This window comes from Eutrema salsugineum, unplaced genomic scaffold (genome assembly GCF_000478725.1).
Source record: "Eutrema salsugineum unplaced genomic scaffold, Eutsalg1_0 scaffold_13, whole genome shotgun sequence".
In the NCBI taxonomy this organism is placed as follows: Eukaryota; Viridiplantae; Streptophyta; class Magnoliopsida; order Brassicales; family Brassicaceae; genus Eutrema; species Eutrema salsugineum.
This window is the reverse complement of record NW_006256885.1, coordinates 2,389,260-2,411,731: the sequence shown is the minus strand read 5'-3', so window position 1 is coordinate 2,411,731 and position 22,472 is coordinate 2,389,260. Positions and strand designations below refer to the sequence as shown.

At 38.9% G+C, this 22,472-nt stretch overlaps 7 protein-coding genes across 10 annotated transcripts; 2 read left to right on the top strand and 5 right to left on the bottom strand.

Moving 5' to 3' along the window:
• Positions 1-386: 386 nt before the first annotated feature.
• On the bottom strand, positions 387-3,314 carry LOC18024243 (probable beta-D-xylosidase 5). The gene is given in 7 exon segments (XM_024159114.1): positions 387-972; positions 975-1,127; positions 1,206-1,973; positions 2,072-2,169; positions 2,260-2,429; positions 2,512-2,904; positions 3,014-3,314. Coding segments are annotated over 7 exon segments (2,346 nt in total). The 5' UTR covers positions 3,311-3,314; the 3' UTR covers positions 387-505.
• Positions 3,315-3,449: 135 nt separating this feature from the next.
• LOC18024242 (dual-specificity RNA methyltransferase RlmN) lies at positions 3,450-5,879 on the bottom strand. The gene is made up of 7 exons (XM_006406414.2): positions 5,510-5,879; positions 5,086-5,196; positions 4,862-4,996; positions 4,565-4,669; positions 4,200-4,369; positions 3,993-4,092; positions 3,450-3,911 (listed from the first exon to the last, which is right to left on the bottom strand). The coding sequence occupies exons 1-7, from the start codon at positions 5,762-5,764 to the stop codon at positions 3,666-3,668; spliced, it is 1,122 nt and encodes a 373-aa protein (XP_006406477.1). The 5' UTR covers positions 5,765-5,879; the 3' UTR covers positions 3,450-3,665.
• A 167-nt stretch (positions 5,880-6,046) lies between these two features.
• Positions 6,047-8,464, top strand: LOC18024241 (magnesium transporter MRS2-3). The gene is made up of 6 exons (XM_006406413.2): positions 6,047-6,489; positions 6,858-7,067; positions 7,151-7,279; positions 7,417-7,577; positions 7,663-7,894; positions 8,018-8,464. Exons 1-6 carry the CDS (start codon positions 6,082-6,084, stop codon positions 8,303-8,305), a joined length of 1,428 nt encoding a protein of 475 aa, XP_006406476.1. The 5' UTR covers positions 6,047-6,081; the 3' UTR covers positions 8,306-8,464.
• A 402-nt stretch (positions 8,465-8,866) lies between these two features.
• Positions 8,867-10,822, top strand: LOC18024240 (uncharacterized protein DDB_G0286299). Its single transcript, XM_006406412.2, has 4 exons — positions 8,867-8,993; positions 9,472-9,709; positions 9,949-9,997; positions 10,150-10,822. The coding sequence occupies exons 1-4, from the start codon at positions 8,926-8,928 to the stop codon at positions 10,695-10,697; spliced, it is 903 nt and encodes a 300-aa protein (XP_006406475.1). The 5' UTR covers positions 8,867-8,925; the 3' UTR covers positions 10,698-10,822.
• A 48-nt stretch (positions 10,823-10,870) lies between these two features.
• On the bottom strand, positions 10,871-11,366 carry LOC112089028. The gene has a single exon (XM_024160036.1). The coding sequence runs from the start codon at positions 11,210-11,212 to the stop codon at positions 11,018-11,020; it is 195 nt and encodes a 64-aa protein (XP_024015804.1). The 5' UTR covers positions 11,213-11,366; the 3' UTR covers positions 10,871-11,017.
• A 510-nt stretch (positions 11,367-11,876) lies between these two features.
• On the bottom strand, positions 11,877-12,755 carry LOC112088880 (proline-rich receptor-like protein kinase PERK8). The gene has a single exon (XM_024159238.1). The coding sequence runs from the start codon at positions 12,753-12,755 to the stop codon at positions 11,877-11,879; it is 879 nt and encodes a 292-aa protein (XP_024015006.1).
• Positions 12,756-13,444: 689 nt separating this feature from the next.
• Positions 13,445-22,347, bottom strand: LOC18024239 (pre-mRNA-processing protein 40B). Of its 4 annotated transcripts, XM_006406411.2 has the most exons (29): positions 22,292-22,347; positions 21,369-21,518; positions 21,198-21,266; positions 20,775-21,113; positions 20,559-20,699; positions 20,398-20,474; positions 19,486-19,555; positions 19,007-19,059; positions 18,848-18,905; positions 18,416-18,753; positions 18,241-18,310; positions 18,037-18,156; positions 17,893-17,961; positions 17,746-17,823; positions 17,475-17,561; positions 17,332-17,366; positions 17,118-17,223; positions 16,669-16,749; positions 16,497-16,589; positions 16,375-16,428; positions 16,167-16,283; positions 15,977-16,075; positions 15,669-15,716; positions 15,510-15,602; positions 15,286-15,393; positions 15,122-15,186; positions 14,526-14,619; positions 13,982-14,269; positions 13,446-13,757 (listed from the first exon to the last, which is right to left on the bottom strand). In XM_006406411.2, the coding sequence occupies exons 2-29, from the start codon at positions 21,399-21,401 to the stop codon at positions 13,629-13,631; spliced, it is 3,012 nt and encodes a 1,003-aa protein (XP_006406474.2). In that variant the 5' UTR covers positions 21,402-21,518; positions 22,292-22,347; the 3' UTR covers positions 13,446-13,628. The 4 variants fall into 4 exon arrangements, 3 of the variants coding, with proteins under 3 accessions (XP_024015114.1, XP_006406474.2, XP_024015113.1); XM_024159346.1 differs by having other exon boundaries at positions 13,445-13,757; positions 17,118-17,366; positions 21,369-21,480; positions 22,292-22,345; XM_024159345.1 differs by having other exon boundaries at positions 17,118-17,366.
• Between the last annotated feature and the right edge of the window lie 125 nt (positions 22,348-22,472).

Sequence of the window (22,472 nt, the reverse complement as noted above, 5' to 3'; positions counted from 1 at the left end):
TTATACTCAGAATCTTGACCAAAACCTGATGATGTCTGATCAAACATATCCATTATTACAGGTGGCTTGTACTCTGATCTAGTTCGACGGTGTGAAGATCCCTGTAATGAAGAAGAACCTTCGTGTCCCATCATTAGTGGTCGGTAGCTTCGGCTTGATCCTATGGACATCGATCGATACTTATGATGTTGAGGCTTATGATCTTTCTTGATTGCATGAATCAGATATGGAATCAACCCCTCCATTTTAATTCTCTGTTTCTATATAAAAATGTCTCAACAAAAACCCAATATTTATATCATGTGGCATAAGAAGAGAAATCAATTTTGTCTTTGTTTAGAATTGACTACCATTGGTTCAAATATTTGGATAAGTATTGACCCTCTTTGTGGTATTATACCAAATTTTTATTTAGGTTTTCGTCGTAACTGATGATAGCATTACATCATTGACTTTTGACAATAAGAACTTTAGTAGAATCTATGGGCTCTGTTTTTTTTTTTTTTCAGAAGGAAACCGTTGAATCTCCAGCCAATCTAACGTTGAGATGATGAAGGATTTGTTGATCACTGTTAGATCCAATAACAAGCTTGTGGTGTCCAGTGACTAGTTTCCTTTTACCGTCAGAATCCACAAGGCTAAATCCTTTGCAGATATCAAACTCAACGGTAACTTTCTCTGTCATGCTTCTCCCAACTTCCACTCTCTCAAACCCTACCAGTTGCGTCTGTGGCACGCCACCACCCACCAAAGACTTTGAAGACTCTGGCGGAATCCAGAACACGAGCACCACGTGGCTCCCGGACCTTAACCCGTGGTTCTTGACTCCAATAACGATCCGGATCTTGAGATCTTGGCAATTAACGGTGGAGATATCGACAGAGTTTGTCTTGTTTAGGTTCAAGATTGGATTGGTTTTGATGTGTATGATCGATGGAGCTGAGAGAACGAATGTAGAGAAAGAAGAATAATGAGTCCATATCCGAATTTGTAAATCGGTTTCCCTGTGTAGAATCTATAAGATCTTCCAGGAAAACCAGAAGTTGAGTTAGGTCTCATGTTCATGTCCGTCATTGCAACTTTATCTGCAAACTCTTGTGGGTACCATGTCTCTGGTAATCTCCCAGCTGATGCAAACAACAAAGACAAATAAGTAAGTAATTGTGTCTAGGGTTTTTAATTAGGGTTTGGATAAAGAGCCTTACAAGGATTGTAGTCACCAAAGATGACTTGAGCTATAGCGTCTCCTCCAGCTTCACCAGGATATCCAACCCATAAAACAGCACGAATCTTGCTCAGATTCTTGGCGAACGAGATATCGATTGGTCCAGCCGACATTATGACCAAAACAACGGTTTTCTTTGCAGCATTGGTCACATCTTTCACCAGCTTTTCTTGATAACCTGGTAAGGTTAGGTTCACCCGGTCAAGACCCTCTGCCTCGACCGTCTGATCCAAGCCAACCACCAAAACCGTCACATCAGCCTCTGAAGCCGCTTTGATCGCTGCTGCGATCAGAGTTTGGTCACCGCACTTGACATCTTTACACCCCGGCTGGTAAACAACCCCTTTCGGTACATACTTCTGCATCCCTTGTAAAGGGCTTGTGTACTTACAAGGCACACCCGCGTAGTTACTAATCATTACCTTTGTAGCGTTTGCGTTTGGTCCTATAACCGCTAGTTTCTTAACTGCGGTTTTGGATAACGGAAGATCTCCTCTGTTCTCGAGCAGGACAATCCCCTGCTTTGCGGCTTCTAGCGCAAGCATTTGATGATCGTTGCTGCAAACATCAGACGGTCCAAGATCTCCAAAGGGAAGCGATTTAGGATCGCCATCAAAGAATCCGAGCCTCATTAGAACAATGTAGTTGTATATTAAAGCTTCATCAACCTCTGATCCGTTCAGTTTCTTCTGCTTCACTGCATCTTCTGTGTACTTACCTAGAAAATCTCCACAGTTCATGTTTAAACCTGTTTAAGTACAAGAACCACACATTTTAGTTTTAAAAAGATAAAATCACATGAATATAATGTAATGACTTTTGAGATCATCATCTAAAGATTTTTACCTGCTTTAAGAGCGAGAGCAACTGCGTCTTCACGTGTCTTTGTGTAATGAATGGAGTCGAAATAGACCTCGATGGAATCGCAATCCGAAACGATATACCTACCACAAAGAAAGATTTGAAGAAATCAATTCTCCATATATATATAACTCAAACTGGTTCTTCTAAAAGGGTAAAAACCAAATACTGACCCGTCGAGACGCCATTGGCCTCGGATAACTCCACGAAGAAGGTTAGGGTCAGCACAAGTTGGGATGCCATTAACTCTGTTGTAAGAACACATTACACTGCTCACATCTCCTTCTTCTACGCAGCTCTTGAATGGAGGCTGATACGTGTCTTCCAAGTCTTGCTTCGTCACCTTCCCCAACCAAAAAGAAAACTAATCAAGAATCCATTTAAGGTTTCATATTTCTTTTTTTTTTATAACATTTCTGTATTACCTTTGCGTCAAAGTGGAATCTATCGATGCCTTTCCAGTTATCAAGATCGTAAGCAGTGTAATGCTTGCAGCAGCTCGACACCTTTAACCGCCGTGACTTTCTACCGCCGTCGTGAACGTCTTGTAGGCCCTTAACGTAATTGACGGCGTATTTGGAAACAACGAGAGGATCCTCTCCTGGCGTCTCTTGGCCACGACCCCACCTTGGATCTCTGAACACGTTAACGTTGGGACTCCAATACGTGAGGCCAGCGAGTCCTACATTGTGCATCGCTCGAGCCTCCGTTGAAACCACTTCTCCCATTTTTAGCCACAACGATGTGTTAAAGCTCGCCGCCGTTAATATCACCGCCGGAAAACTCGTGGCTCCAGGCACCGTCCCGTTGAAACGCACCTTAGACAAGAAATAACTCAAAAACAACGTCAGCTTTTGAATTTATGTACAAAGCAACTCATGAACATATATGTATATATATATAGTTATGACGTTTTTTAATTTTTACCCCTGGTCCAACGTCGGAGACGCCGTGGAGAGCTTCCGACCACCACTCGTACGGAGGAACACCGAGCCTTGGAACTCCGGTGGCTCGGTTTACGAGCTGCTGGACCTTTTCCTTGAGGGAGAGACGTGAGACCAAATCTTTGGCACGTGCCTCGTATGACAAGGAGACGTTGCAGAAACCGTACTTAGCCGTCGCAGGGGCATTTTTGTCACACGCAAAGTTCTTCTGACACTCGCACAGTGATGAAACCAGAGCTGCTATTAGCAGAGAGACATTCACAAATCTTCTTACACTCATCTTTTTCTCTGTTTTCTCTCTTATGGAAGAGAAGACAGAGTATGGGGTTGTTTTTATAGGCGGGAAGAGAAGTTCATTTATTTACCATTAATTATTTACTTGTAAACTGAATGATGACATTAATTTACTTTTAAAGAGAAGTTACATCTCCATGTGCTGAAGTTTATAAGGACCATCTCTTTTTTCTTCTTACTTGCATATAAGAGTGAGCCAAGTGTTTTCCACCGAGTAATGCGGACAAAATGTGAAGTTTAAGAAAAGGGTTTTGAAGAGTGACTTCGAAGATAATACAAACCATATATCTTTGTCTTTTAAAGAGATTTCAGATGTCTGTTTCATGTGTCTGGTCCTAGAGTTAGAGATGCAGGTCTTCAATGTCTCTAAGTGGTTCCACGGTTCCGGGAGTTCTTTTGTTGTCCGGTTGGTTCACGACTAGCTGACCGCAAGCACCGCTAATATCCTGACCCATTTCTTTGCGAATTGTGGTTCTGATTTTGTATGTTTCCCTCAGGATTTTCTGAAAACTTGAGACGCTTTGTTTGGTGCTGGTTTCGAACTGGCTTGTGGACCCAATCGGGTTAAATGGTATCAAATTTATCACCTGTTTTAAGAAAACGGCACAGAGTTTCCATCAGATAACTGCAGCAGCTTTTTTAGAGTATAGAGAAATCGAAGACTTTACCACTTGAAATGTCTTTAGCAATTCGCCGAGTTGATGAGCGTTCTCCTCTTCATCATTTACTCCATCAAGCATGATGTACTCAATGAAGATCTTTTGATGACTATTAAATCCAAGGAAAATGTAGCACTATGTTATGATCTTTAATCACTTCAGGAAATATGGTTTTAATACTTAGTAGCACAAAAAATAAAACCAGTTAGGAGCTACCTGTTTTTCTGGAAAGCTTGAAGTGCATCCATAAGCTTTTGAAGAGGAAAGGCTCTAGCTGCTGGCATGATCTGACAGCGAATTTCTTGAACTGGTGCATGAAGTGATACCGCCAAACTTACACCTGGTAGATCATTGTGAAGCTTGTTAATCGCATGAATAACTCCAACCTATATGAAAATTAAATTAGAAAAAGGGTTAGTCTAGGGAAAAAAAATCACAAAAAAAAATCCTATTTGTCCCAAAGAAACCTCAAACTTTAAGAGTAACCAACTAAACCATTAAACTTAAGGATAATCAGTACCAATTTCAATAAATATATCTCTGATTTATGAATGTTTCAAGGTAGCTTTCTGTGTACTTACAGTTGATATGGTAATTCTTTTGGGTGAAAGCTGAAAAGGCTGTTTTAACATGACGCGGACAGCTTCAACAACAGCATTGTAGTTATTTAAAGGTTCTCCCATTCCCTGATCACAATCAGCAAACCAAGGTAACAACTGGTGAATAAACTTCATCGATACAGAGAGTATAGTAAGACACCTTAACATTACCACAAGGCAAGGTGCACATGGAGTATATACACAGATACACGATTAAGTATATGAACAACAACAACAAAAAAAAGAACATTTGATGATATGCAATAACAGGCAAAGTACCATGAAAACGATGTTGCGTATATCAGCAAGGCGAGAGGCGTGAACGAGCTGCTCCACAATTTCTCCAGATGTCAAATTGCTTTTGAATCCCATGCTACCAGTTGCACAGAATGTGCAACCCATTTTGCAACCAACCTATCGATAAATACATTATACCAGGTGCTCTTTTCACTGCGTAGTGATTCAATGAACCAAGATGACACAGGCGTGAGAGAAATCAATACCTGGGATGAAATGCATAATGTAGATCTTACACCTCCTGGACGTGGTTTCCCTCCACACAACCCCAAACGGGTATCGTATCGCATTATCACAGCTTCCACAAAAGCTCCATTCTTAAATTGCAAAACCAGAAGCATGAATCAAATTAGATAACAGAGACATTTTAGGCAGAGATTAGAAAGCCTTGAGCTTACGAGTTCTCAGAATTCATAGAACAATGTCTTTGTATTAACAAAGTCAAACCCTTTCAGCAGCTAAATCTCCTATGGATTTACAAATGGCTGCTTCTTGTACATTTTTATCGACAAAGCCTAGTGTCTTAGACAAAGACAAACCCATATCGTATTTTCTATAGACATTCAGATCATGCCCAAAATGTTCACAAGGAAGACCAAGAGACAGAGAGAGAGAGAGAGAGTAGAGTACCTGGAGCTTGATGAGGAGTTTGGAGGTGGTGCCATCGGAGGAGTGGAAGAGCGAGTGAAGAGACGAAGTGAGAGTCTTGAACTTGGAATGAAGAAGAGAGTAAGCAGCTGAAGGCAATGAAGGAATCTCGTCCCAAACGCAATCAGGGTTCTGAATTACATATTTCCAGATGGGAATCACGAAATTAGGGTTTATTCCCGCTGACTCAAATTCCGATTTGATTACCGAAGCGTCAAACACCGATCTCAACTTCATCGATCTTTTCGAAATCCTAATCCCGCCGTCACTAACACTAAGCCTCGCCGGCTAAACTCGTCTCACCGATCTCAAAGCCCTCAAAATCTCAGCCTCCGTCGCTGCAGAATGCAATACCATCAAAAAAAAAAAAAAAAACAGAATCTAAAGAAGAAGGAAGCTAAAACCGGTTGAGTTTTAGTGGGAAAGCTAAAAAAACCGGTTTTCTTAACCGATTCATTGGCTTGCGGTATAAATAAATTCCCAATTCGACGACGATCGGAGTTACAAATCCAGCTGCTCGAACTCTGATAATCTGATCACATCGTAACGCCGCCATGAGAGGCCCTAGACGCGAAGATTTCAGTACGAATCCAGAAACGCCTAACGTTGGGCTGCCGACGCCGACTTATCCCGTCGGTGGTCGGAAGAAAGGTGTGGGCGTGAGGCCGTGGTTAGAGCTTCTCTCGACAGGGGAGGCGGAGATGAAGGAAGACGGAAAACACACCATCATGCGCAAAACGGGGTTACCGGCTCGAGATCTTCGGATTCTCGATCCACTGTTGTCGTATCCATCCACTGTTCTGGGTCGAGAGAGAGCGATCGTCATCAATTTGGAGCATATTAAGGCAATCATCACCGCGCAAGAGGTTTTGCTGCTGAATTCCAAGGATCCTTCCGTGTCACCCTTCATCGAAGAGTTGCAGAGGCGGATTAAGTGCCACCATCACGCCACTAAACCCCAGGTAATTTGTCAAAACTAGGGTTTTCTTTTCACTGTTAGTTTCGAGGGTTTTTAGAATCTTACTTTAGCTGAAACAAGGAGTTTGCTTTCGTATTTTCTCCTTGTGGACTATCGATTTTCACTAGCAATATGCCGCTGGTTTGGGAACGTATGCCTAATTGCATTGTTTGGGAAATAGAAATGGAGGGTTGTAGCTGAAGAGGGAGTTCGTATGATATATTGGCTTGATAATGGATATATGATAGCTAATTTCGTGTTGTGACATGGTTGACTGTTTGATTTCCAGCAATGGTGACGCTGTATGAAAATGATGATGATCAGGTTTAGCTACTAATAACTCTCTGCTTTCTTTGTATGCGTTGTGTAAAGGAGGAAGAGAACTCTGAGGGAGAGACTCATACGAGTGTGGATCCCGGCCAAGGAGAATCTGGAACGCCAAAATTTGAGGACCAAGGGAGTGAAGCCAAGAAAGATGCGAAGCAAAGTCTTGAGAATCAAGATGGATCCAAGGTGCTTCCTTTTGAGTTTGTTGCTCTGGAAGCATGCCTTGAAGCTGCATCCAGCAGTTTGGAAAGCGAGGTAACTTACTTACGTTTAGACTCTAATACACACAGTATTTTGCTTCTCTTTTGTGGTATTTCATTGATTCTTCTCTATTGAAGGCCGTAAGATTGGAGTTAGAGGCTCATCCAGCCTTGGACAAGCTTACTTCCAAGATCAGTACCCTCAACTTGGAGCGGGTTCGACAGATTAAAAGCAGGCTGGTTGCAATAACTGGACGTGTTCAGAAGGTTTCATGATTCAGACTTTGCATTAGCTCCTTTGATCTTATGATTAAGACAAATCTTGTTTTCTCTAAGTTGTGATCCTAAGAGGTCACCATACGCTAACCTGTTTGCCTATACTTCTTTCTCTTCACTTGTTCTAGGTTAGGGACGAACTAGAACATCTGCTAGACGATGATGAAGATATGGCTGAGATGTATCTTACAGAGAAATTAGCTCAGAAACTTGAGAATTCGTCAGCTTCCTCTATGAATGAGAGTGAATCCGTCGAGATTGATCTTCCTGAAGAAGACGAGGACGACAGGCATGTACCAGACTTACTGAACATACACTACCTTTGATCGATCTGATATAAGTTTAACATCTTACTTTTTAAAATAACCTACCAGGCTTCCTCCCGAATTTGCATCAGAGGCTAACAGAGATGAAAGCTATCTTCGAGCAAATGATGCTCACGATCTTCTTATGAGTGCTCATAGCGCACTTAGCAGAAATAGCCGTGGAACTCATACAAGCTCAACCCGGAGTGCCATAACCAATAAATTCGATGTTGAAGAGCTTGAGATGCTTTTGGAAGCTTATTTCGTGCAGATCGATGGTACACTGAACAAACTATCAACAGTAAGTAACACACAGTCGCTTTAGAAGTTATCAGACACGTTAGTAATTATCACTCCTCTCAGATGATTATATGTTCATCTTATCCATTGTGCTGTGTTGTTTTTTTCTTTTTTGATGGAAAAGCTAAGGGAATACGTGGATGACACAGAGGATTACATCAACATAATGCTAGATGACAAACAGAATCAGCTTCTGCAAATGGGTGTGATGCTAACTACAGCTACTCTGGTGATGAGCGCATTTATCGCTGTTGCTGGAGTATTTGGAATGAACATTACCATAGAGCTGTTCAATGATGAAAAAGCAGGTCCCGGAAGATTCCTTTGGACTGTGATTGGAGGTACTGTCGGGAGTATATTCCTCTATGTTGGTGCGATCGGCTGGTGGAAGCACAAGCGCTTGCTTGAATGAATCAAAACCAACATATTGGGTGAATAATGTCTCTTGCCTTTGTACATCAACTAGAAGTTTTTTTTTTCTTTCTTGAGGATCTTACAGTTGGAACCTTTTATCCGTATCCTGCACTCATTGCAAACTTCTATATTAAAGCAGAGCAAATTGCCATCAAAATCATTCTCTCCTTTACTATATTGATATCTTTATAAAATTTAGATACTGCTTATAAGTTATAAGTCTTGTTTGATTGCGTTGTACAGGTTTCCCAAATCAAAAGAACTTTCATCTACACATAAAACAAATGAATTATGGTTGGACACGTCTGTCGAATTGGTTGACTTTTCATCGTTGACCATCGCTCTCATCAAATTAGATCAACCGATTAGACAAAAGACTGAATCGGAGAACCGAAATTTTCGGTTAAGTATGAGAATGGTTCATTTTTCGTACAATTTTTAACTCATGGGGGTTGTTCTGGTGTTTTAAGGAATATGAGAGGTGAACTGTAATTTTGAGGAAATTGCCAGTTCGGACAGGGAATTAGATAAAATGTTGCAGGCGTGGAAAGAGAAGAGTAAGCCCTAAAATAAAAAAAAATTCTCCTGAATTTCTTTTCAGGGAGAAAGAGAAGAAACATGGCCAGGCGAGAGAGCAGAGATTCTGACCCTAAACGAGAACGTTCTAGATTCGATCGCGAATCCAGGTCTGCTTCTCTACTCTTTACACTCAGCTTGTGTGATTTTCTTCTTCTGGTGATTCCTACTCTATACTCGTCTTCCTCGTTTTGTGGCGCATCTAGATTTTATCTTTAAAGTAAAACTCCGTCCGTAACGGCGAGAAATCTCGTGTATTTTGTTCTGTAAATCGAAATGCAGGCGGATTTTGGTGGAAATATGCTTGTCTAGTTGTGGTTTTAAGTGTTAAAAGTGATTGTTGTATTGTGCTGAAATTAGGAAGAAGTTGGCTTTGCACCCGCCATAAATCTTCCAGTGATTTATCTGCTCTATTAAGATGTGCAGCATGACCATAGAAACGAAAATAGTTGATTTTGTAGCTCTTGTGGAGAAACTTAGTCCAACACTCTCAGTAGTTCTCTAACCAGCTCTTCAGCAATCACTCTTACTAGAGCTTAGAATCCCCTTTCTACAGTTCCGCAAATAATCATATGTTTTTGTGTGTAGCCCTAAGAGGTCTAGAAGAGATGGGAAACCTGAAGCAGAACGTGTTCTGAGTAAGAAGGATTTGGATGTTACTGAGACAGATAAGAAACCACGTCAGTCTCTGAGAGATGCTACGCCACTTGAACCTGATGTTCATAATCTGAGAAAAGACAGTGACAAGAAGCACTCTGGAGATCATGAGACAACCAAACCAGCTCCACATGTGTCACAAGGGCCTCGTTCTAGACCATATCATCAGGTTCGAGAAGCTCATTTTCCCATCATTTTTCCATTTGATGACATTCGTTTTGTTACTATCCTGATATTCTTTGTTCTGTGTTACTATTAATGAAGTAGATCAGATGTTTGGTCATGGGACATTGTGGAAGTTTTCTGAGTCGCATTACCCATGAAAAAGCTATAACTTTAATATGAATATGCCTTCCAATGCTCAGATATATGTAATCTTTGGCTTGCCTGTGCGTGTCTTAATAACAGCATGATGACCGTCGTAGTGCTGGGAAAGATGACAGAAGAGGAACATCTGGTAATTAGCCCTGGAACAACTCCTCTTTCATGTTCTTCAGTCCATCCCGCATAAAGACATATGTAGTTTAGCTATATATATATATATATATATACCTACAGAAGAGTGGCAAGTCTTATATGAACATATTACTTATTTTTACATATGTGAAGAGAGAGGATCGTGGAGAAGTTCAAGAGATCAGAGTTATCGAAGAGCTGGAGATGATGACAAGTCACAGTATCGTAAAGATGAAGACAAAAGCACGAGGCGACATGATAGGCTCCATGAGAGTGAAGACACCCAAGGAGCACTCTCTAGGAAAAGACCGGCCTTCAGGGAGAAGAAGATTCCCGAGAACACTGGGAATGACACAGACAGAAAAAGAGCTGAAGAGGCAAAAGACACAAATCTAAACAGTCGCAGAGAGAACGAGAGAAACTGGAGGAGCAATATGGATTCAGAAAGACATGAGAGACCAGCAGCAGGAAGAGACAGAGTGTGGAACAGAGATGATGATCAAAGAGGTGCGGGAAGCAGGCAAAGTTATCGACTTGATAGAGACAGATTCAGTAGAAATGGACAAAGTGGGTTTCATGGAAGCGGGACAAGGTACGAGAAGAGATGGGACCATGACTTGTTCGAAGAGGCCAACAAGAGTCCGGCTAAAGCCAACGAGGAAGAACAGATTGCAAAAGTTGAAGCTTTGTTAGCTTCTTAAAGCACATGTTATGCTTCGTTCCTTGGTGTGGATTTGCCTATTAACCTTTTAATGTCTCAGTTTGCAAATGTAGAAGATGATTTCTGAGTTTATATAATGAACCTCTGTTCTATTTGTCCAACAAAGTCTCATCAGTTTTAATTTAGCCGACAAAGTAAGACTGACTAAAAGTTAAAAGTCACAAAACAAATAATTTTTTTATTTTTTTCCTTTTCCATCGATCAATCATGAACGAATGATCATATAGTATATATACATATATCACAAACTCGATCTCCAGAAACGATATGCAAAATCTGAGGAAAAAGAAAGAACAGAGTTCAGAAAAGAGTTCTTCTGCCAGGACGATCAGCGACTTTCAAGGTCTTATCGATGAGATCTCTGGTTTTCTTACGACGGATCTCGACCCTAACGCTTGAGCTTTTATCCATTTTGATGTAAGGTTTCTTCTTCTTCCTCAGCAAACCCACCTTGGACTTTATCGTCTCCACCAAGCTCTCAAACTGTAATCCCATCTTCTTTGATTCTCTCTATATACTGTATGTAGAAGTAGAACCTTAAATTAACTAAGAAAGAAGATTTTCTAGTCGCAGCTCCTTAAACATATTTCTGAGTCTGTGTTCGAACTTTTACTGTGGAAACGTTACGCTACGACAGTTCTTCACCCTCACACGCCTTGTTTGGTTTTATGAACGTAATGTGTGAAATAGGGCTTTGAATTTCAGATATTTTCGAGATTTGCCACTAGTTGTCCTTATTTGACTTTTTAACATTTAATTTAGTCAACTTCTGTTGATGTGATCAGTAATCACATTTGCATTTGTCAACAATCACAATTACATTTAAGTTTTCATACACACAAACACAAAAAGATACCCTATCTTTCTTTCTTTTTTTTTTTTTTTTCTCAATTGCATTCACATGGAATAGTAAAATGATGATCCCCTAACATAGTATTACTAGTTTGGAAAAGGTCTTTCAAAAATATATTATATACCTATTATTTCTAACTCAAGTTTTTTTTTTGTGTGGAAATTAATCATATAAATGCACCATATATAAGATCATCTAATACAAAAATAGGATCTTTCTATTTCTAATTATTTCTTGTCGGATTGTAACTTAAACTAAAATGGTGGAGAGGTTGGAGATTATTATTAATAGTTTGGACTGTTAAAATCAAATCTTCATTACGATATCCGCAATGGACAACGGTGGTGTAGGTGGAGATGTTTCATTACTCGGACCGCTTGGAACTTCTCTCTTGGTTTCAAAATCCGCAATGGACAATGATGGTGTAGGTGGAGATGTCTCATTACTCGGACCGCTTGGAACTTCTCTCTTGACTTCAAAATCCGCAATGGACAACGGTGGTATAGGTGGAGATGTCTCATTACTCGGACCACTTGGAACTTCTCTCTTGGTTTCAAAATCCGCAATGGACAACGATGGTGTAGGTGGAGATGTCTCATTACTCGGACCGCTTGGAACTTCTCTCTTGGCTTCAAAATCCGCAATAAACAACGGTAGTGTAGGTGGAGATGTCTCATTACTCGGACCGCTTGAAACTTCTCTCTTAGCTTCAAAATCCGCAATAAACAACTGTGGTGTAGGTGGAGATGTCTCATTACTTGGACCGCTTGGAACTTCTCTCTTGGTTTTAAAATCTGCAATGGACAACCGTGGTGTAGGTAGAAATGTCTCATTACTCGGACCGCTTGGAATTTCTCTTTTGGTTTCAAAATCCGCAATGGACAACAATGGTGTAGGTGGAGATGTCTCATTACTCGGATCGCTTGGAACTTCTCTCTTTACTACAATATCTGTTATGGACAATGGTGGTGTAGGTGGAGATGTCTCATTACTCGGACCACTTGGAACTTCTCTCCTCACTTCAACATTTTCTGCTGAAAATGTTAGAGATTCGTGATCGTTCAAATTACTAGAAACGTTTTTAGCTACATCAAAATCAGAGGCAAAGAAAAAACTTTCGCGAGTAGCTACAGATAACGTGAAACATATGAAATGAAGCACCAAAAGTCCAAAGAAACCTTTCATATTTCTGTTTTTGGTTTCTCTTTATTGTTTAGTGTAGAAAGAGTGAAAATTTTGATATTGTTTAGCTGCTTGAAAATAACTATTTATAAAGGCTTTGTAAGTGGATTAACATATCTAGCATTTACATATATGGTACAGAATAATATTCTTTGAGAAGAATATCACTTTTAAATTAGATATCTCAAAGATATAAATTCAACAAAATAACATAAACTTTTACATTTGAACCTCAAATCTTATAAAAAGAGAAAGATATGTAGAAAAAAAAGAGAAAGATATGTAGAAAAATATCTAGATTTTCTTAAAAAAGCTCTACTAGTCAACCTGATCCAGATACTAAATCAATTATAAATAGATTTAAACCATATAACTTTTTTTTTTTTTTTGACATCTAACCATATAACTTTTAACATCGAAATATATGTGATCACTGATTAAAATGCAAGCTGACTTAGGACAAATTATTCAGTATCTGGATTGGGGCTAAGTAAAATATATGTGATCACTGATGAAATCCGAAAATATGCTATTCCTATTTTTAAAAAATAATTAAATTTAAAGATCAGGATATTTAAATTCAACCGGATCCCCTTCCATATATTTTATATAAATATATATAAAAAAATAGGCTTTGATGATACAATCCTCGAAGGGATCTAAAGAAGAGATGATAGATGAGAAGAAAAGAGACGAGAGAGGAGAGAATATGGATATATTTAAGAAAGAGATTCTTTAACCTTTAATATTTAAGAAAGAGATTCAATACATTGTTCTTGGATAAGTGTCTCAAAACAGTAAGCAGTGAATCACTTGGACCTAGGGCGGGCCCAGCATGGGTTAGAGCCGGGACTGAAGAGTTGGTGTAAAAGATGTTCAATACCTACCACATTCTCCATCTTCAAGTTCCTCTTCCTTTTCCACATCCTTTGTTTGCTCCATCTCTTCCTCTTTTCTACGCCGCTTTTCCCTGCCTTCGTTCTCTGCTTCCGGCACCAAACCTCTCTGCAATTGCATAACACTCCGACTTTAGAAAGCTTGACACATTTGACATTAACTATATATGTTGCTAAACAATCTAATATCAAATGGAGCGCATTCAATTACTGATTCCATACACTGGGTTAATTTCCATGGAGAGAGATACCGTAACACAGTACGCTTTTCTAGACTGGTCAAAACCTAAACAAAAATATTACTCTACGTTCACGGGATTCTACGAAGTGTACCTGTTGTCTTGATTTCTTGTGGCCACCACCAGGTACAGGTTTATGGGATTCTTTGTAATGGTCTGTCGCATCTTCCTTCAAACTAGTATGTCTTTCTCGATGTCTATAATGGTTATCTCTTCCTGATCTTCTACGTTCTTTCCCATGGGGTTCATTCATATCATGGTTGTAACTATCGGCTGCACCTCTCTTATGATGATCTTCACTGTCTCTTTCTCGCACTCTGTCCTTCTCTCTTCGGTGTTTATCCTTCCCCTTGTCATGTTCCTCTTTCACATTTTCGTGTACCTGTAGTATTATAACATTGCGGACATGTCATCAGTACGTAATAGTTGAATTATCTATTACAAAAAGTTGAAGTATGTTAGTATGCAGTTATAAAAGCAGCTAAGACAAACAGTGTCTCAATCCGAGTAAGTTCATATTACAGTCTTGATATTACTCCACTAGATTGACATACTAAACGAAGTATTATGAAATGTTCCACCAAAACTGGTAAATGATTGACCCGAGCAAACTTTCATACCCACAAATCCACCATTACCTTCTTGTTCTGTTTGATCCTTTTTGCTTGCTCTTTGAGGTGTGATACGTAATCCTCGAATGTCTGCTTCCGGAAGCTCTCATCTCCTATAGTACTACATATATATAGAGGCGAAAAATAATAGATGATTAGATTTTATATAACCGTTCAGTGGTAATCATCAAATATAATAACCATACTAGAAAGGGCCCACTTCTCTTGTGACTGAATGAGAAGGAAGTGGAATATATAAAAATAACATGCCTGATAAAAATCCAAGGATTCAAATCGTAACATTAAGCACAAGACCAATATTTGGCAAAATGAAACAGCGAACGATAAAACACATCAAAACTATTCTTTGAAGCCTTTTTTGTCAAAACATACTCCCAGAAAGCACAAGCCCTCAGAGTGACAGAGGCATCTGAATCATAAAAGGACCACTCAAGAAAGCCTTTAGAATTTCTATTTGCAAAGCAAGACAATTCGGCAATAAGACTTAAGAGAGGCATTTGAGAACAGAAGTTGGAACTTATAAGACCTAAATATAGCAAGAAAACAGGATTCATCTAGTCATGAACTCGACCATGAAGGGTTAGACTAAATGAAGAACGTACCGGAATTTTTCACTACCTTCAACAAGATGCTTTGATTCCTCCCAGGATGAAGAGGCAGTTATCTCCTGCACCAGAACTAATAATCAGGGAGAAAGCAAGACCACCACCCAAAAGTTCACCCATCACATAATATTATATCGGATCAGACCATATAGATTCAACACCTTGAAGGAGCGAAGCATATCCACCAATTTTTCAGTATGCCGTGTCTGTTTTCTGGCTTCCTTCTCTTCCTTCTCCTTCGCCCTTTCCAGCAAATCATCAAAAACTAACTGAGAAGCATCACCAAAACATATAGTTTGTAGTCATATCCAATGAGACATTCAAGGGTAGGTAAACAAAAGAGTATGTTACTATGAAAACTTAAGTCAAGGAATAGTCCACACACCTTCAGTTTACAGTCAGGAATAGGTGGGAAACCGATACCCTCGGGAATTGAGACCTTGAACTCATCAAATGTTGATCCAGCGTGTATTGTTACCTGGAAAGAAATGGAGATCAAAACACATCTAAAATCCATAAAAAGTTACAGAAAGAGAACGCATACCTTTCTCAGCTTCAATACGTCCTTTATCTGAGATTTGAGGTCATGGTACTGTAAAGACAAAACCACGTAACATGTAACAAATGGTTAATTCAGGGTTTAGGGACAGAACAAAAAATAGCAAAAATAATAGAAATTGAAACAGAAAAAGCCACTATTCATAAACTTAGAACTATGTAAATAAACAATTTACTGTCTTTTAAAAAGAAAAAGTATAGAGACTGCATAGCAATTTTTCTCATCATGTAAAAGACTACAATCTGTTTCATGATTCTTAGAAATTAAGGAGACTAAAGAGAAGAATCTAGTACCTTTCTTTTCAAATCCTCAACAGCGTCTTCAAATAAGTCTTTTGGAGTAGCTCCAGAGGAGTTTGATGCAATTGCTGAATATACGGGTAAATCTCTGACCTGCGATGCAGAATCGATTTTGAATCAAAAGTATTAGTTCATTACTTGAAATGGAATAATTATTTTGGGTGATATAATATTTAATTTTAACCTTGGTTAGATAATCACGCCAACTAGTTTTGGCAGTAAGCTCTCCTTTTGCAATATGTTCATCTATCAGGCCACGGAACTCATCACGATGCTTTCGCTCTGCCTTTTTTTGTTCCTCCTGTTGGAATGAATGACAGATATAATGAGGTAATGTCCAATAAAACAAACACATAGATGTCAAATTCGAAAGAGGCGTAGTGCCTAAGTACCTTTTGTATCTTCTTTTTCTCCTCTTCTTCTCTCTCCAGATCGCGCAGATACTCCTGTACAACACTTTAAATTAGTCGAGTGTGGAATTGGAGTATAAATAGTTCCTGATCAATGAAATAACCTGAAAGATTTCTAGCTGGTCAATTTTCTCAAGACGTGAACATCTTTCATCCACTTCTAAGCGGTCCTGAACTTTGCGCCATTGACTATTAGGCTGAAGAAAGAAAATATTGAGTCAGAATGAACTAGCACAAGATAGTGTAAGAAAATAAGAAATAAAGAGGGAGAACTACCTTGATGAAATTGCAAGATTCCAAAAATCTCCTGTATTCAGTTATGTTCCGCTTGCGATCCTCGAGAGCTTTCACCCGCTCCTTATAGTATCAACCACATTTAGAACAAGAGGACCCAAATTAAAGTCCATGTTTTAAACTTTCAACAAATTCAAACAATTTGATATTTGGTCCTCGCAAAGCTAAAGACGCACGTAGTAAACGAAGTTCAAATTTTAAGAAAAGGTACACACATGTATATAGTTGAAAGAAAGTACAGATCGAAAATTTGAAATGAATGATCAAGTTGGATTAAACTTAAGAAGTCTTAAATTACCACTCCATAAGAATTTTTCTAGGGTAAAACTAATGTCAAAAATACATGCTTATTTACAGAAAACAGATGGGAGAAACAAAAAAAAGCAATTTCGAAAAACACAAGAGTTATTAATGTATACACCATATAATACCTTCTCCTTTAGGTCAGTAATATGATCTTCAAAAATATTACGACGGTCTTTTTCTCGTTCAACATCTTTGAAACGTTCATCGTCTTCCAACATAGTCACAGCCTTGCTGGATTTAAAAGAAGCATTATATCGCAAAGTAAATGGCACTAGAAGAATTCTCGTAGAGGGGAAAACAAAAAAAGAATAGGAAACAGAATTATGCTGGAGAACAAACCTCCACCGCGTAGAAGGAGTCAGCTCCAGGCATTCCTGGTAAGCAGACCAATGTCCGAAAAAAAGATAAGCGGTTTGGAGTAGCCTGAAATTCTCTAAAAGGGAAAGGCAGACATACCATGCAGCAGCAGAACTGAAACTTACCTCTAACATCCTTCTGAAATCTTCATACCGTTTTTTCTGTCTGGCTACCTTTTCCTCCTCTGCTGCTCTTTTCATTTGAACTAAGAACTGAATCACACCAAAAGATTCAAATAAATGCCAATTAACAATGATGACCAGATGTACCTCTTAAGCATCACTGTTCAAAAGGAGAAGAATGTGACTGTACTATATCTGAAACATCCAAATTTTATTTAATTCTCTTCGGACAAACTATCATGCTATTTTAGAGTATGAGATAAAAAAAAGTAACCTCATTGAAGGCTTGCTTACGCTCTCCAAGAGTCCTCAGAACCCCGTATCTTCTGTCATTAATTATTTCTCTCATGGCCTGTGGCAGAGACCATCTGAAACTTGAGAGACATGCTCAAAGAACAGCTAATAGCAAAAGTTATAGTACCTGTTCCCATGTCCAGTCAGATCCAACATTGACGGATTTCAAAAGGTATTTGAAGACATCCACAGCTTCCTATACAATAAAGTAAAATTAATTTATGTAGACAGACAATCAGATATATACTCATGAACATAAAACCAATCATACCGATTTGTTGTTATAAGAAAAATTCTCTTGATGAATTTGTTTTTCTTCCAATTGACTGTCAACTCTTTCACTTTCCACCACATGTTTCTGGCTTTCTTCTGGTCCAGTCCCACTACCTTGCTAGAGAGCAGATGAGCAATTATGATAAACAAATACAGAAGAAATGCATGCTAACAAGAAATGTTCACGGCTAAGTTCAGATACATTTGTGTTTTTAGCTGACATGTCATCTGAACCTCCACTGTTTTCAACTGATACTGTATCCTCTTCCACCCTGCAAATATAGTTGATAGAAACTTAGTTAGCATATGATTCTCACAACAAAACTTATAATAGAATTCAAGAGAAAGGGAGATAAAATTGCTACAACTGTTAGTACAATGTAGCAGCAGAAGTTATCGTCAGAGTAGCAGAATGATCAGCAGTTTTTGCAGTATCACACACTTGTGACGTTTTATCTGCAATTGTCTGAACTCGATCAACATTTTCGACCGGAGGAGAACTTTCAGAAACTGAAGCTGCCTGCTTCCAATCAGAAGTAGGAGCTAGTTTCTCACTGATATCAGAGGTTGAAAGTGTAGATGAAGTTTGGCTTGGTAAACCAGTCGGAGCTGCAGGCGATGCTGTATCAGAACGAGATGGCACCTGAGAAGCACCAATAATGCCTTCTGCATGAAGCCCTTGAACAGATGCTTTTTCTGCTTGTTCACGAGCAATCTGGCGAGAAGATTTAAAATTCACACAATTGTAAACACAAAAATTAGAAAGCAGAAACCCAGTAGAGGAGACAATAATTTGTCTTAAGAGAAACCTTCATCTCCTCGGGCATTGTCCATGTTGATTGCTTAGTAACCTTATTGTAGTAATACCTGCCACCATATCAAATTAGAAAGAGATTTAACATCCAAAGCTACAGAAGGTGAAATTTATTTTTCATTAGTTGTATGCTAATAAAAGAAAACCCACTCACTTTCTTCCATCAGGACTTGAATGTTCTTTCCAGTCAGTTCTTGCATCTGCTCTCTGTAAAAAGCGTATGGACATTCTATACATTAAATATATACCGGGTATCATTGCTTCAGATCTCAAAAGAACAAAGGGAGAAAGAATAACGGTACAGATCACCAGAGCATACCATAAAATTGGATATTAGCCAAAAAAAATAATCACAACTGTTCTTGCTGAAAATATCTAAACGTCATAAGAAATACACACTCCTTTTGTGTAACCCTAGCACCTACACACAAACTTGCTTCATTGGAATTCCAGATATAATCTCATACTTATATTCCTATTAAGCAAGAGAACATGTCCACCTCAACCAAAGTGCAATGACTAACTAGTAAGCAGTATATGTAATGACATGGCACAAGGCAGCTTTAAAAAATCAGAATGATTTTACTGGACCACACTTGAATACATAAACAGAAGAGATCCAGAGTATCTCACCTCAAAAAGAGTCATCAACTCAACAGGCTTCGCCCAAGTGGACTGCTTTGTCCTCTTATTGAAAAAATATCTAACAACAAGCAAAAACTCAACGTCATACACCATAAAATCGTTACACCTAGAAACATGGAACTAAAATAAATTCATTCTACAAGTTTTATGATGAGTCATTAGTTGAGGAAATATACAATAATTGCACAAGGTGCAGGACAATGAATCATCAGGAAACGGAGACAAAACATAAAACAAGGAACGTCAAATACTTTCTCTGGAGCAAAGAGAAGGAAAAATCAGAGGCCCAGCCGATAAACTCTGCGTTTTTCAGAACATCAAACACATATATATCTAAGATGTCATGATTATCGTTGCTTCAGTACTCAAGACTGATAATAAGCCACAGATTCAATGTTTCCATGCAAGTCCAGATGGAAGAACAAATAAGCAAGGAAAAGATATTAATATGAATAACAGGCACTAGATAGAATTTGTCTGGAAGAAAGCAAGAATTAGTTCATTGAGTGACAGATTATATACCATTACATAAAATAGGGCTGAAACTTTATCAAATAAGTTATACCGAGTTCAAAGAATCAAATACACATGGCTATGAAATATTTGAAATAATAAAAACCCTCCTCAAAGAGCAGAAACAATTCCATAAATCCAATTAATAAAGAAATTAACATCTGTAATAGTAAGAATATAGATACGACTACACAAAATATCTGTTCTGGTGCATATTTTTTCATGAATTAGCTTTTGTACAAGCTTATAGGGTACTTCCCAGTTGCCAGCAGTTCATCTCCTTTGAATGTCAATATTTCAACTTAGCATCATATATGAAAACGCAAGCAAGACAATTCAAAGAAAATGAATTGAGAAATTATAGGTCACAGGACTTCCAATTCTTACCTCCTTCCATCCGCCGAGGTATGCTCAACCCAATCTATCACAGTCACTTGAGAAGGTATAGGTTGAAATAAAGCTGCCTTCAGATGCAAAAGTAAACAGAGATTAGAGTTGTAACCAAAAACAGTCCAAAAGGTAGTTAAAATTAGAGACATGGAAGCAACCTTCGGTTGTTCAAATGTGGGAATCATGATAGAAGATAGCGCAGCAGTCTGGCTGATAGATGCTCTTGGTTGTGCCTGACCATGACTGTTTGGTCCAATGACTTGAGTTGGTGCCCTCAAGGTTTCATAGGATGTGCCACTCTGTTTGTTTACAAAGTTAGGAACTCAGGATTTAGTATCTGTAGATATAAATACACAAGTCTCTACCTTCCTTACCGGATAAGAAAAGAGTGCCCTAGGGCCACCAAAGCCACTCATACTAATATCTGGAGTTTGTGCGTAAGGCTGAGGCAAGGAGGTACCAGAAGCAATTGGCACATTTGGTTGTGAAATTCGAGTCGGGGGTCCTAGTGGCGCATGTTGCACCTGATTTGATTGGCTAGGCCTTTCAAGCGAATGGTGCATTGATTGCAATAACTGAGGTGCATAAGGTTGAGGTGGAAATCCATTGTTCATCGTTGTACCACCTGGTCCACCTCTGCCAACACACTGAAAATTCTGAGTTGACAAGCGAGCAACTTGCTCAGACTGCGGAGCTTGAATTGTAGGACGAAACTGGCATGAAAAAAAAAGCAAAACATATGTTACGGGTTGAGCTAATAAGTAGTCTCCGTATACATGGAAGGCATAAAACATTACCTGAAAATTCATGGATGGAGCAAAGCCTCGGGGTAAATCTAAGGAGCTAGCATTCGGGTGCTGGAATGGCTTTTCAGGACCAAAAGTGCTAATTAGATGTACCATTCAAAAAAAAAAAATTATCACGAAAACAAACATATCAAAATCCAGTAGTTTAATTCTACTGCCTACCTGAATGCCAGGATACTGAGGATTATTGGCCATCTTCCAGCAGTCCTATTATCCTCAGTGCCACCAATAGAAGATCCACCAAAAAACGACAGAAACTGGCTGTATTTGCTCTCTGTAAGCTCAGTTGAAAAATGGAAAATAATTCAACACCTGTATCACAACCACAAAAATATAGGAAAGATTGCATCAACACTGCATGTATGCAATAATGCTAGCAACAGAAGTAAGCCCGCTTTCTAAAGTTTCTGATAGGATATCCAACATGGCCTACAACAACGTCTACATTGAATACAGAACACCACAATACATTAATTAGGCGAAGTATAAACATGGTATTCAAGCAGGTCTTTGCAAACATATCTACGAGAAAATGGATTCTAAATATGGTGAAATCAGTTTCACCACCTTCTGATGCCTTAAGTAGCCATAATAGTTAGATGACTAGATATATTCAAAGTGATTTGAAACATGTTCACAATTAATACTAGACGTCTGGTCATGAATCGTCTGAGTTTAGAGATGGAAAGGAAACTGTTTCCATTGGATCGGTACATCTTATTATTCGAAATCTGACCATGTGCCTGATCGTGCGCTGTAATTTACTCGGCCATAACATGAGAATAAATGATCCAGGAACTTGAAGTTTTCAACTCTAGGCTTCACTCTCGTAAATTACATGGAAAATTACAACTAATTTACACGGAGAAGACACTAAAAAGAGCTTCTTCAATCAAATTCTACCCAGGAGATACGCATTTATTAGAAATGACCACAAAACCCTAATCAGATGAACTGAAACAAGGAAATATCCGAAACCTACAAACACTACTCAAGTGCTGATAGTGAATCGCAGAATCCAAACACAATCATAAAGAAAAAAAGTAGAATATCCGGCAAGAGAAGGACGAATTTCAGATTATTACCAATCGCCGGCGAGGGAAGAAGTTGAACTCAAGCTCAGAGCGACGGTCCTGCGCTTCAACTATTATTAAAAAAAAATAATAATAATAATAATAATTTTGTGTCTTCAGCCGGGCCTGCCGACCCACGAGTTTTGGCCCAAAAGCTAGTTTTGTATCGGTTTAGTGTGTTACAGCTCGGTTT

Excerpts from the sequence above, each read along its gene's own strand:
- LOC112089028 (XM_024160036.1), bottom strand. The coding sequence starts at position 11,212 with ATGGGATTACAGTTTGAGAGCTTGGTGGAGACGATAAAGTCCAAGGTG.
- LOC18024241 (XM_006406413.2), top strand. The coding sequence starts at position 6,082 with ATGAGAGGCCCTAGACGCGAAGATTTCAGTACGAATCCAGAAACGCCT. Across the intron at positions 6,490-6,857 it reads ATCACGCCACTAAACCCCAG|GAGGAAGAGAACTCTGAGGG; the intron begins GTAATTTGTCAA and ends CGTTGTGTAAAG. Across the intron at positions 7,068-7,150 it reads CCAGCAGTTTGGAAAGCGAG|GCCGTAAGATTGGAGTTAGA; the intron begins GTAACTTACTTA and ends TCTCTATTGAAG.
- LOC18024240 (XM_006406412.2), top strand. The coding sequence starts at position 8,926 with ATGGCCAGGCGAGAGAGCAGAGATTCTGACCCTAAACGAGAACGTTCT. Across the intron at positions 8,994-9,471 it reads AGATTCGATCGCGAATCCAG|CCCTAAGAGGTCTAGAAGAG; the intron begins GTCTGCTTCTCT and ends TTTTGTGTGTAG. Across the intron at positions 9,998-10,149 it reads TGACAGAAGAGGAACATCTG|AGAGAGGATCGTGGAGAAGT; the intron begins GTAATTAGCCCT and ends ACATATGTGAAG.
- LOC18024239 (XM_024159345.1), bottom strand. The coding sequence starts at position 21,401 with ATGGCCAATAATCCTCAGTATCCTGGCATTCAG. Across the intron at positions 16,429-16,496 it reads ACCAGCTAGAAATCTTTCAG|GAGTATCTGCGCGATCTGGA; the intron begins GTTATTTCATTG and ends AGTGTTGTACAG. Across the intron at positions 15,187-15,285 it reads ATATGCTTCGCTCCTTCAAG|GAGATAACTGCCTCTTCATC; the intron begins GTGTTGAATCTA and ends GTTCTGGTGCAG.
- LOC112088880 (XM_024159238.1), bottom strand. The coding sequence starts at position 12,755 with ATGAAAGGTTTCTTTGGACTTTTGGTGCTTCATTTCATATGTTTCACG.
- LOC18024242 (XM_006406414.2), bottom strand. The coding sequence starts at position 5,764 with ATGAAGTTGAGATCGGTGTTTGACGCTTCGGTAATCAAATCGGAATTT. Across the intron at positions 5,197-5,509 it reads AACTCCTCATCAAGCTCCAG|AATGGAGCTTTTGTGGAAGC; the intron begins GTACTCTACTCT and ends TTGCAATTTAAG. Across the intron at positions 4,670-4,861 it reads TACGCAACATCGTTTTCATG|GGAATGGGAGAACCTTTAAA; the intron begins GTACTTTGCCTG and ends GATTGTGATCAG.